This window comes from Strix aluco, chromosome 4 (genome assembly GCF_031877795.1).
Source record: "Strix aluco isolate bStrAlu1 chromosome 4, bStrAlu1.hap1, whole genome shotgun sequence".
Classification (NCBI taxonomy): domain Eukaryota; kingdom Metazoa; phylum Chordata; class Aves; order Strigiformes; family Strigidae; genus Strix; species Strix aluco.
In genome coordinates, this window is record NC_133934.1 from 80,830,232 (window position 1) to 80,844,136 (window position 13,905).

The window sequence follows — 13,905 nt, forward strand, 5'->3', positions numbered from 1 at the left end:
ACCCAAAAAGGCATCGGGAGGTTTCAAAACAGATCTAAGGTAGCAACTGTGGTGATGGAGGTAAAGAACCAAACAGAACACTCTGCAAACACAATCCATTAATTCATACCATTTTAAATGTTCAAAGTAAGACTAACAAGAAGGCCTTTGAGTTTTCATGTATATTCCAATTTTCAGTACCTTACCACTCTTAGAAATTAAGGACAAATTGAAATTTTACACCTTGCCCTGAAAAAGACAGTTCACCAAGGTATTGCTTTCAGAACACATGCAGAAAGCAGGGGAGAGTCGAAGTCATGGATCTCCTTTATGATCTGAAGAAAAAAGACACATTTAGTCCCCACCCTTTATCATCTCAGACAGCTAAATGAACACAGACTATCCCTAATTTATAAAAGCACTGCAAGTCCCAAATCTAAGTAGTACTACAAAATTATCAACAAATGTATTATTCACAATTTAAAAATCACAGAATGAGATATTCTGTGGAATTAGAGTTATTTCTTTCAGAAAAGCACCTTTTAAAAATAATCCACAAAAAATCCTTTTTGGATTATTCCAAAACTGTATTAATTTGGATTAGAGATCTAAAACTTACCTGACAATTCTTATCATACTGCTTCTCTCTCTAAGGGCATTTGAAATATATAATCCTTACATGATACTGAAGAATCTATGAGATAATAAAGTACGTCATGCTTCACATGCTATATGTTTCACAGCTAAATTTATAGCTGGCTAAACTAAATGAATTTTCTTTCCAAACTCTGCTCATAGCAGATGTGAATGGGAATAATTAGCAGTTTTGGTTGGCTACTTACTGTGTTTGTGGCTGTTAAATGAATGTAAGCCAAACAGCGAGTTCTTAAAAGAATTTTCATGTAGTTGGGTAAAGAAGGAGTTAAGAATCACAAGTGTTGCAGCAGGTGAGAGACTGTTTGGTTAAGCTAGATGTGTGAACAGAACTGTTTTGCTTTCAGGAGTTCTGCAATTTGTAAGCTTTGCTCAACAAAGAGAGAAATGGGGGAAAAGAAAGAAACAAATCTCTTACTCCTGGGTATGGAGCACTACACAGAAATCAACTGGGGAAAAAAGTGGTTTCAATACAGGCAAGATCTCACTCAAAGTCCAGATCTTTTCTAAGTGTTTTAAAACTATGATACCATATCAAAATACTTTGATCAAAAGAAGCAGTTAAATTCTCTTCTTTTGTATCTGCAGGAAGAATTGGGCAAAATCCAACTTGCAAAAAGGACTAATTTTTCGACTGTAAGCTCTATCATCTGTGTGAGTTACTTGCATTGTTTGACACAAGGAGCAGCAATTACTCAAAAAAGTACTCTGAATGCATCACTAAACCATACAAGAGAGTGTTTCCTCAGCCTCATCTCCAGTATGTTCTGTCTCAAAATTAAAAATGACAGATTATGTGTGGTCTAATAGTAAGTAAATTTCTCATTGTCTGTTGTCATGACTAAGTTCTTTGACTTCAGAACATCTTGATAAAGCTCTTCAGTGTGTTGCACAACACTAAGAACTTATATTCTGTTTTCTGAAAGAACTGTGTTACCCACCTAATCATGTCTGCAGTCAAGAGGTTTATCTAGTATTTGTTTCTTCTTCATTTTTATCTATCTTGGCCATTTTGGAGAACACTGGCTGAATTTTCCCTGCTTAAAATTATCTGAAATCAAGCTGAAATGTCTTTTCCCCATTCTTGAACGCTCTCTGGTTTTGTCTTTTGATTTACAAATTCATTCCTCCTCTTTAATGGTAAACAATACTTGTTGCTTGTGCTTTTTTATTTATTATTTTGCTTTCCTATTCATTTTCTCAGTTTTTCCTCCATGAAGCGGTACCTCATATTTCTACCTTTTTAATAATTCCCATTAAAACATATAAAATCATTATTTTTGAACCAGTTTGTGTTATATACTTTTCCATTTCCAGTATTTTAAATAACACCCCTTCTAAGAAATAAGAAAGTTTCACAATCTCTTTAGACTCATCAAAATAGAAATACCCAAGAAATTACATCTAAGAGTATCAAACCTTAGATACAAATTATGAGATGATACCAAAATATACCAAAACATCAGTTTAAGTTTAGAAATTTGGCTTTGAGAGGAATAATTATCAACATATAGACTTAATGTATTCCTAATCAGAACATTCTTCATGGCTGTAAGTTTTCATGCCTTCTGTTCCCCCTCAAGGCTGAAAAAGTATCTCTTAGGTACCTCTTCAAAATACCTAGGAGTGTACATCATATAAAACTTATTCATATATTAGAAATGAGACTATTTTCATACAATAACCTCATAAAATTAGAATTTCTAATTTTATTTTTATATATATAATAGAAATTCATATTTCTAATTAGAAATATAAAACTTATTCATACATTAGAAATTAGATTATTTTGGTACAATAGCCTCATAAAGATCTCTGGAAATGGAAGTAACAGAACTGGTTTGGGCTTAATATATCTATCTATCTGTATGTGCTTATATATATATTATTATACATATGTATAGATTTATATGTATGTATAGATAAAAAAGTCAAGACATAGTTGTGATTCATCCAAACAAACCCATTTAGATACCGATATGGGTTACCTAGGATCCCTTTACTCTCAGTGAAAAAAACCCAGATACTTCTTGGCTGTGATTTATCTCATCCCAACTTAAACATCTATGGCAGCACAAGGGAGCTGGAGTACCTGGAGCATGAAGGAGTACCTCGAAAGTAAAAGGCAGAGGTTTCCACAATGATCACAAGTACATAAACAAATAACCACGTGAACAGAGAAATACAAAACCTAATTATAACCACTAACATAAAGACAACAATACACATTATGTATAGATTGTAGCTAAGTGAAAATGAACTTAGAAGATACCAGAGTATACATACAAATGGTTACAATAACACAGTAAGGGGAAAGATAATTGGATTGTCATTGGGGTAGAACACTAGATACAGATTTGTTGCTGTTGAAATCTTTGCTATGAAGTATCAAGGCACTAATGCTACATAAAATTACATAAATAACTTCAGGTAGTGCCCTACAAATCTCGAGAGATGGAACTGACCTGAGGCAGGCTATTGCTACTGCCACAGCTTTGATTGAATGAACTCTAATGTGACCCTCTGATGACTATCCTGCTGGTGAATAACAATGAGAAGTGCACAAAGACAACCGTTTCTCTGTAATTGTCTTGGACAGTGGCTGACCAGATAGGCTGGTCATAAAATAAACCCTAAAAGATAGACTTTTAAAAGCTGTATTGTCTTCTGGATTCAAAGTGTGATTTACTAATCAAGAAACTAATTGAGATTATTCTGACAGGGGTAAAGCTAGCATGTCAGACTTAATAGAAGTGGACTTTTACCTCCCCAGGAGAAGAAAAATATTGGAATAGGTAAATACTATCTTCTATAAAATCTCCCACGGGCAGTTCAGTGTTAAAGCTTTGACCTCTCTAATTTTGTACAGTAAGTCCTCTACAACTGATCATAGAATATACGTAAGACAAGTCATCTTTATGCATCTGTCGATACAAAAAACCCCCAAAACTTCTCTGCACCACCTATCAGAGAGGGAATGATGGCACTGGAAGGTGATACCGAATGAACAAAAAGAGAAGTCTGAATCACATGAGCAACTGTAAAACAGTTCCTGCAAGACAAATTCCTGGTTTTAAGTAAGAAACAACTAAGAAAGCACAGAGACAAAGGTTCATTAATCTTTCAAAAGTTACCTTAATTTCATAAAACATTGGAAGATAAATTCAGGCCTTCCAGAACATTTAAGTCAAAGGATTGTGAGAACACTGTAAAGATTAAATTCTACCCAAAATGGCAGCTACACAGAACAAACAGAACTTGATGAAGCAGATGGTAAGGCCTGATAGTTTATAGTTTTGGACTTAATTGAAGAACTGAAGGAGGATTAAGAACAGATCTTATGGGCAATTATCCAACAGAACATTTTTTCAATGCCAAATTACTAAATTGAAGGCAGTAATATTTCATAAAAATTAAGCAAAAACCAAATTAAAAGTCATGTTATGTTGCAGTATTTGTTTTATAGTATTTTTATGTTTTTGTCACAGAATATAAATTTCAGAAAATGGACTTCTTTCATTTTGTTTAATCTGAACTTTAAAAAATATTTTATTTTCATTATCCTTTGCAATGGAAAACGACTTTGAAATCAGGTGTCTATGCACAAAAGGAAAGTATCCCTATCAGATCTCACCAAGATCTTTTTGTTAAACAGAGATTTTTTTAAAAATCCCTTTGACTTGAGCTTAAACATTAAACCTCATATATTAAACACATATAGTATTTCCTGCTCTGCATCAGGATCTCTTCAGGTGCATCTCAACTGTCAAGTAGGATCTCTCCTTGTTATGCTCAAGCTATAGTCCCCGACTGGCCCACTGAACAATATATTTGTTTGTTCCTGGCTCTTCTCGTGAACTGGCAAGCAAACGTACACATGGAACAGAAGATCATTCAAATCCATGGTCTTCATGTTTGTTGTGTTCAGCTAGAAAACTACTAAGTAGTGCAATGCACAGGGATAGTGAGGTGACAGTCCCAACAGAGCTAAGATGAGAGAAGAAAAACTTATAGAAGATCTGCAAGATATGTTAGTGTGATTTAAGTACAACTGCTGCCACATCTGTATGATGTCCTTTGTGACAGGATGTTGTGGGACAAAGAAAGAGAAGTACAGAAATGGTCTTTACAGAAAAGATGAAAACAACATCATGAAGACATCCTGACTTGGTATTTTCCTCAAAGAAGAAAAGAGAGAGGCTGTTGTTCTTGTTAATGGAAAATAGAACTTGTACCTATTTTTGAAATACAGGTATCAGAAAGAAATTTTTCAACATCCATTTATGGCTCAATATTTTCCACTCAGAAAACCACCAGTCAGTCATTTGTTCCTGCCAGATGAAGGCCATATGGAAACTTTTCAACAGCTGGTAACACTCTTCTGCCAGTTCAGTTAGTTGTTTTTAGCAAGTATGACTTGATTATAACTGACCATTCACTCTTGAAGACATATAAAGTAGTGGCCTAAGATCAATTAAGTCACTAGGAGTCATTTTTGATGTCAGAATGAGACACCATTAATCCTGGAAGTTTCATTTTGCTTTTGCCAGAGAGATCAATACTAGTGACTTAGTAGCAAGAGAGCTGATGCTGTGAAAATTCACCCACAAAGATTGAGGATGGAGGCTGTTGGGCCAAAAAGAAGCATGACCAGGAATAGAATATGGTGTTACAATTGGTTTATTTCCACCTGGATCCATGCATGGCAAAAAAGTCAGTCCCATTTGCTTGTTCAGGACAATCATGCCTCTACACCAACAAGTAGAGGACCAGCCAATCATTCCTTTTTCCAGAAAGTTTACCCGTAAGCTGAACTCACACACAAATGGAGAAAGGTTGGTGTGGGTTAGCATGTTGACACCATCAAGTTTCAGGCAGAGTCTCTGTTTCCTAGATATGATGAGGCAGAGTGTACACCGAGCACACTCCTCCCAACACTGCTAGGTACATAAGGGGAATATGTTCAATGAAAGTACAATATACACAAAGACACTAAAGAAACAGTCAGGATATAGTTTTGCCAAGTAAGGATAAAACTACCTAATGATTCTGATATAAGGCAATTAACTGGTAATCTGGGACACTAAAGGGGGACTCCAAGCCACTGCAGTGAAAACACACTAGTGAAATTTTCTAAGAAATACCACTTCTGTGGAAGTCAATGGTAGTTCTACAGTTGCTATATTTTGAGAAGGCTTGGCTTCTTTCCTGGGCAGAATCACTTCACTTTTTGTAAGATAATTACAAGAACAATAAACTCCTCCATTGGTCTCTAGCAACTGTTGCGTTTTTCCTGTGGTAAAAAGTAGAGAATGACAAACCTGCTTAGAAAATAAAACCGTGTTCCTCTCCCCAGTCCCCCAAAACCAAACAAAACTATGCCTCCTCCAAGCAACCATTAAAAGAGGTTTTTGTATGTTTGTATTTTTTCTTTTTTAATGCATAACTTCTTTTCCTCTTTTTTTTTTTTCCAAAATAGCACGGGTAATATGGTTATTGCAATGTTTCTAGCCCAGCCTAAGGCATAAGCGTGAAATCTTACAGGAAAGCTTTCCACTGTAAAATGCTAAACTCTGTTTTCAACCTTAAGTACCTCAGACAAAGAAAGATTTTCCAATGCAAACACATCAAATACTCATGATTTCTTCATATACTTTAGGAAAAGTCATCTTTTACAACAACAACAAATGATAACTCATACTGTCAAAAGTTTTCTCTACACTGAAATGAGGAACAAAGAGCCAAGTTAGTACTTCCTTCTAATTGTGCATGCCTGGTATTGTCTAGAAGAAGGGTCAGCAGCCTGTAGCACATGCACAGATTCAGCATTTAGCATACCACAAACGTTGCACAGGGCCAGGAACCAGGAGCAGGTGGAATCTGAGAAAGGCAACAGCTTTCAGGTCTTAACTCCTACTCTCCAGCAGCTATCTCAATGATCAACTAATAAGCAGTGTCTCGCCCCTTTGCGGCATGTTCATACCCAAGCACAGGTTCTGTGCACTGGCTTTGGCACAGTGAGCACAGTGATCTGCTGCTGTAGTGCTGACTGCTCAATACATGTTGCAGCCACTGAACTGTGGCATTTTCCCTGGTTTTGCTCCCCTGCTCTGCCAAAGTAGAGCCAATGGCTGAGACATCTCTTCCTTTAGTTGTTCTTGAGCTGTAACTTGCCTTGCATTCCCTTCAACTTGTACAATACAAGTAAACCAGCTCACTGATCATACCAGCTCCTCAAGGCCCCTGCTAGTCCTAGGTAAGGATTCAGTTAGGGTTCAAGCTTACATTTAATATGTAATTCAGATGTAATCTGAAGAGCAACACTTTCCAAGTCCTTCTGAAATAATACTGGGACTGGTGACCTCTAATTTGACAAAAAACAAATTTGGCACGCTATCACTGAGAGTCTGGCCTTAGTCTAAAACACATGATTGATGCTTTACAGTATAATCTGCATATTGTCAATCATTCTTCTGGTAGGCTCAGTGCTAACTAAATAAAAGTAGCTACACAATACTTTGATGAGATGATTCAAAGAAGTGGCTTAGTCTAATGAGCGTACAGACCCAACAAGTAAATTTAGCAATGCATTTTAAAAAAAATAAGACAGACTGTAGGACCCAAGCAGAGGTTTAAAGAATCAGTCACATTCATATGGTAAAATCTGTGCAAATACCAGCTTAAAGGTTTAAATTTAACTTTTAAATATTTTTATCTGAGGAACAGCAACATTACCACTATACCAGGCACACATTACACTGGATGCTGTTCAAAAAATCAAAAATATGAGTAAAATACTTGGATTTCCTTTGTTCCTACTTCTTCCCCATGACCCACCCAAACATACAGAGATATAGAGTCAAATTTTGTCTGGGTCTTAGACAGACAAAAAGAGTTCTATTTAGTTGGCACACCTCTGTAGGGTATGGTCATCACTTGTTCACAGGGTGTCAGCAGCCAAAGGATATTTGGTTAGCAACCCTCAGTGTCAGACAAGGATGGACTGCATCTTCAAGCTCTCCTGGTAACTCTCAGAGCAGTACTGGGTAGGGTCTAGGGAGCTATGACTCTTCAAAGGGATGGCAACATCAACCTGCCAGCACTGTATTACCCCTTTCAAGGACAGTTATATCTTTAAGTGAAATTACTCTGACCAGTACAATCAGGTGGGCAAGCAGGCAATCGGGTAGGCCATTCCACAGCCTCAAAATATAACTTTCTTTCTGAAAAAAACCTCAGTGTTTTCATACACATGCCAAGAAAGAACTCTATACATCAGATATTGAACTATATAGTTACATTGCTTTAGCATTTATCCTGAATTCTTCTGTAAAAAAACCCTACAACTATACATATTTAAACATCTCTTTTTTTTTTTTTTTTTTTAAAAGCTGCTGAGACCTGAACTAGTAAAAAGAGAGGTTATTCCATGATAATGAAGGAAGGTCAAGGAATAATTAGAAACTCAATTTTTAAGTCAGAAACATTTATATTATTTGCATCAAAAAAGACCAAATAGAAATGCAGTCAAGTATTGCCAATATTTCTGGTTTTGGGATAATCTGTACCTAGGGCAAAATAACTCTGTCAGCTATTTTTCTGAGAAGCTGCAAGGATTAATGCTATCTCTCTCTTTTTAAATACTTGGGAGGTATCCAAATATAACGACAATGAGATTAAGTTGGACAGAAAAAAACTACATTTTCTTTGCACATAGTATAATATCAATAATAGCCCATTTAAAAAAACAAAAGACAACTCCTGTATGATTTGAAGTTCAATCAAAATGCTCCACTAGCAAATTAAAACAGAGAGGACATTCACTAGTATACATAAAGGTGAATGGTCTGTAACATGTAACACTGCTAAACAAAATGTCACTATTTTCTAACTCAGCACTAAAGAAAATAATTGCGCTTTGATATCAGCCTCCACATTGTGATGGTTGGCACCGATTCTGTTCAAGCAAACAATTTATGTCCAGCATTACAGTGTCCTATAAGTACAAGCTATCAAAAAAACGAGAAAAGATTAGCATATTCTACCAATAAATATGGGAAGTGAATAAATACCTAGCTTTCTCTGTGCACTATGGTAACAACCATAAAACTCTAAACTTAGGAGCAGCAGTTCTAAGCTATATTCACAATTAAGACAGCAACACTCTACAATACAAAAATATCAGGTGAGAAAAATTAAATAACAAATAAGGAAATGATTTAGTAACATAGTGAGGTTTTGTTTTCCACTTAGCACTTCAGGTTCAAAACTGATCCCTTCATGAAATTTAAATTAAACACAAAACTTTGAAGTCATGAAGATTTTTTTTTTCAGAATTTATACATTCTATCTCTTCTTTAACACAACGGTTAACTCAGGACAGCATACCTGAGACAGATAAACTTTCAGCTAGTCCAGTATCAGTGACATCAGCCACACTGTGAAACTCTCACAGTTTGCAGCCCCAAATATTACTCTTAGCCTTTTAAGCTTGAACTGTGGTGGCTGAAGAGCAAATGCAGGTCAGCTGCTGTTGGGACTGCTACATCATGGTAAATTCCAGCTGAGGTGAACTGCTGAACACTTCTTAAATGGTGTCCACTAGAGTTGTCAGGAGATCATAAGCTAGAGCCCCAAGCAATTTGATTAGAATCAGGGAGTAACTGGATTAGCAGAACTACTGAATTAGTATTTGATGAGCTGTATAATTCATATGTTATCTTCACAGCACTACTAGCTCTAACACCTGCAACATGAATTAGCATCCACCCCTTCATGTGCCAGGTGACTCAAGCCTCACTTAATACAAATAAGAGATTTTGCAAAGGTTTGCATTGAAACTGGTTAAAAAAAATCAAAACTAACTATACCTTGATCTAGCAATTCAGTGAAGATGCTTGCCAAGTCTATGGGCACAGTCTCATCTTCCATTTTAACAGGCAAAGTTGGGACATATTCTCTCCTAGAGGCAAGATACCACCAATTGTCTGACTGATTGTATCTTGTCTGTGAGAGGTGAAAGACTTACAGAGCCCAGCACACAAGGATTGCTGGGTTTGGTGAGGGACAGGGCCCCTGCCTTTCATCGGGCAGAAACTGCATAGTCAGCAGCATCTTGACTCTCTGGGAGTGCATTTGCCAGTGCTGTTGTCACATATCAGTTTGTAACACTGAAAAAAATCATGCACTGAAGGAAGGTAAAATGCTCTCCTCATGTAGCTGCAGGAATCAGGCCCATCAAGATAAGCCATATCTACTACTTTTTGAACATCAAAGAGTTGGCAGCATGTTTCTGTCAGGGCAGTCTGAGCGCAAAACTTCTCTTGTAGTCCTGCAAGCTACAGGGGGTGCCCATTCAGGTTTTAGTCATACTCCAGACAAATCTGAAGATTCCTTCCAATCATGGGCTGTCTAGACTTCCTGCCTAGAATTACAGTGAATTAAATAAACACGCCCAACTTTTGGCTTTCATAGTAAATAAAAAAAATGTTCATTTAAACTGTTTATTTTACAAGTGCTGGAAGGGTATTTTTGCTGTTCCTTTTATAAATGAAGTTGTCTGTTTCTCAATTTCAGTCAAAAAGCTTAGGTTCCAAACTCACAAGCTTTATGGCAGATTTTCATATTTGTAATGATCAAAATGCAACTTGAAACAAGACAACTATAGTGAAATCAGCTCAGCTGTGAAATGGGATTGCAGTTAGAGCTTTATCTGCCTTCATCCCTACAATTATTCCAAAGGAGGAAGACAGAGTAAGTTATGTTACTATTTATAGTAAAAGGAAATGATAAATATGAGCGCTTAGTAAATAGTAGGCAAAGAGAAAATACAGTAATTTGGAGTTATGTCTCCACTAATACCTAGTAATTCACAGGTGGCATGTTACATCTGTGTGCTGTATTTTATTTGACATGTTCACAATCCTTTTTAAGTCAGTCACAAATCCAAACACAGTTAGCAGACAGGGTATTTAATAAAATCAGATTTATAAAACTATTACTGTGTGAAATAGCATTTCACCTATTAGATTTTTCCAATACAAAACCAGCTACTCAAATCAATAGAGAAAGAAAAACAGTAAATAATGAAACTATGAAAAATAATTGGGATGTTATCAAAGCTATAAATACATCAAACATTTCTGATGATATCATAATGCACTCTACATGTTTTCCCCTTTTTTTTTTCTCTTCACAAAACCTCTCCCAATATCTGCAGTTTCTAATCATTTATTCTATAAATACAGCTTAGTTGACTAAGGCTGAAATGTGCTAAGATGCAGTAACGTTTCAAATTCATACATGAAACAATTTGGAAGCTTCCCCCAGGCATTTGTGACTGCGGCTCCTGCTGCTGTGCTACCCACAATCCCCCCATTTACCTGCTCGCTGGGCTGCCTCAGCCCTGGTCAGGAAGTGGCAAAGCTGATCCAGCTTATCAGGCTGCTCCTCCAGGGACTTCTGCTGCCATATGGCTGACCCAGGCCCTGCAGCCTCCCTCAAGGCATTCCACTTCTGTATCAGAGTGAAGAGCTCGGAGAAGGACTCGTGATAACCCTGTCGCAGCATGTCTATGCAGATGTTCTTCTTGTACGAATTCCTGTTACTGGGAATAAGAAAGAGTGATTTTAAGCCTTTAAACCTGTATTCTGTTCGCCACCTTACCAAATAAGTACAGATAGCTAAAACAGCTTTCAAGAAGAGACCTCTGCAGTTCAGCAGCCAGGAACGGGTATTTTTTCCCCCGCTTAAAAAGCGTTCTGCTAAAATACAATTACGAATGTCATACCCCAGGGAAGTAAATATGGCAACAGTGAGTAAATACCAATCGATACATTGAAAATGTGTTAAATATATACTGGTATTCTCTAGCTGGCATTGGTAAAAAAGGCTGACTGATGGGAAAACACCCCCCCCCCCCATGTTTACATTAGTTCATGAAAACACAATGAACTCTTAGTCTGCTTTAAAACAGTGCACAGGGAAAAATGAGGCACATTCCACATGTCAAAACAATGTATATGTTAAATAGTTTTGCTGTAGGATATGATGGCTTGGTTTAAAACGTCAAACAAATGCTATGCCAGAAACATAATCATTAGATATGATTTTGCTTCTGTTTAGCATATAACTTCAGCTGGGACTGGTTTACTGATGAAAAAGTTTGATAATTTCTCCTTAATTTTAAAATCAAATGATGCAGTGATGAATTTATATCAAAGTTATCTCATTCATAAACTCCTATAAGATATACATATCAAAAAGTTGTGTAATCAAATATTCTCAAGAGGTAATATATCTTTTGAGGTATTATTTATGGAAATAATCAAAATATTTCTTTTATGTGGCATGAAACAATCATTGCATCCTATCCTGGAAAAAAACTATGACTCCAATGGGACTGCCTGCAACACTCAGGTATATATGTAAAGGTTTGCAGGCATAGGTATCTAGTGTGAGAAAACAAACCTTTGTCCCAGTAAAATGGCAAGGACCCAGATGTGTTAATTTGATTTTGTATATCCCATTAAGTTTCCAAACTACTTTCAAGACTGTCTTTTTAGATTAAAATCCATTTAACTTCAAATTCTCAGCAGCTTTAGAATATGGAATTCTGAAAACTGAGATTTACAGTGTATGTAATTCAGATGACCTCATGCTAAACAATAGCTTAATGAGACTAATACTTCAGCCTAAAAAAAGGTACCGCAGTTCTTTAACAATGCCAATAAGATGGAAGTGATGTAAAAAACTTCTTAGCTAGATGTCAATGAAATAAACAGTAATGTGAGATGTAAGAAGTAATCTGCATTACTGCATATTTGATTAAAATAAAATCTATTAATTACTACACAGATGTGCATTAATCCTTCATATGTATTTTTTACATTTCAGCTGCAAAACTGAACAGAAAAATATTACAAAATCCTGATATGATTTAGACTAGACAGTACTGAATTTATGTTTAATATATAAATAGGTGGCTTTTGAGATTGAAAAGCACACATTGTTCACACAGACAAGGGAAAATATATGCTATTCTGTACCAGACAACATTCACAACATTTATCTTAAAAAAGTAAATGAGAAATATCTTTAAACATTTAAATTTTAATTTGCCAGAATATGCGATATTTGTCATATATCAGATGTACAATATATAGATTAAAGATACTATAAAAATATTATGTTAATACAGTACAATGTATATGGAACGTTTTCTTTTTTTCTGTTTTAAAATTCTCTCTAACTAAAAGGAAATTGCAGAGTATAGGTAAAAAATTTCTACCAAGTTCCAAAGTGCCTAGGACTGAATCCTGCAGTAATATAACTCAAAGCGGTGGAATAACAATCTGTATAGCTGACACACATACATGCATATTTATTTATATAATGTGATCTATATATATGTGTATATGTATGCATGCATTAGATCATTAGATGTGTTGGAAGTAGACGAGAAAGTACTGCTAAAAGATCTTAACAGTGACTAAACAAAACATCATTCAATTAATTTTTAACACCCACTGCATATGCATTGAGCACAGCACCAATATTTGTATAAATAGAAAAACTGTGTCCATATAACATGTTATTTCCTGTAGAATGATGCATTTTACTTGAAGCCAAAGCATGTTTTCCCCACAAGACAGCATTATTAGCAAACCAATAGAGGAAAACAAAACATACAGTAAAATAGGTCAGTTTTAAAAATGAGTGTCAATATTCTTTTAATAAATCCCGTCCAAATTAATAAAGAAATTGAAATAATGCTGAAGTAATCATATGGTACAGAGCACATTTTTTTCTTAGGCAAAGATACCTGATTTTAACTCACAAGCAATGAAGCTATCTACAGTATAACCATTCAAATTTTAGAGGCATAAAGAGAAAAGTTATCTCTCAGTTATAATTAAAACCAGAAAATACACAAAGTGCAAAACAATAATACTATTGTTTCCTTAAGTTTGTGCAATATTTAAGCCACAAGTGACTGATCACACACAAACAATAAAATAGGGCTAGAAATGAATTATATTATGGGGATGAATGGTATTTGTGACACTCGAGAGCTTGACACTGCAACGAATTCTGAAATTGTTTCAGTTAACAAAGTGTTTCCAGATGAAAATGCCGGTGTCCTTTTTGCCCAACAAAAAACCAGAGTAGTGTGCGTGACAGAAATAAACTTTTCATATCTTGAAATAAACTATAAATCCTCAAGATCCTTGTCATACTGCGTTTTATGATGCCCCGCAGCATGTAAAATGA

The 13,905-nt window shown here is 35.7% G+C and overlaps 1 protein-coding gene across 1 annotated transcript in view; it reads right to left on the reverse strand.

The window, feature by feature from the left end:
* TTC29 (tetratricopeptide repeat domain 29) overlaps window positions 1-13,905 on the reverse strand; it is a 231,702-nt gene that overhangs the window by 105,417 nt on the left and 112,380 nt on the right. The window contains exon 4 of the mRNA XM_074821508.1: window positions 11,016-11,239. Coding sequence (XP_074677609.1) covers window positions 11,016-11,239 — 224 coding nt within the window. The remainder of the gene's footprint in view (window positions 1-11,015; window positions 11,240-13,905) is intronic.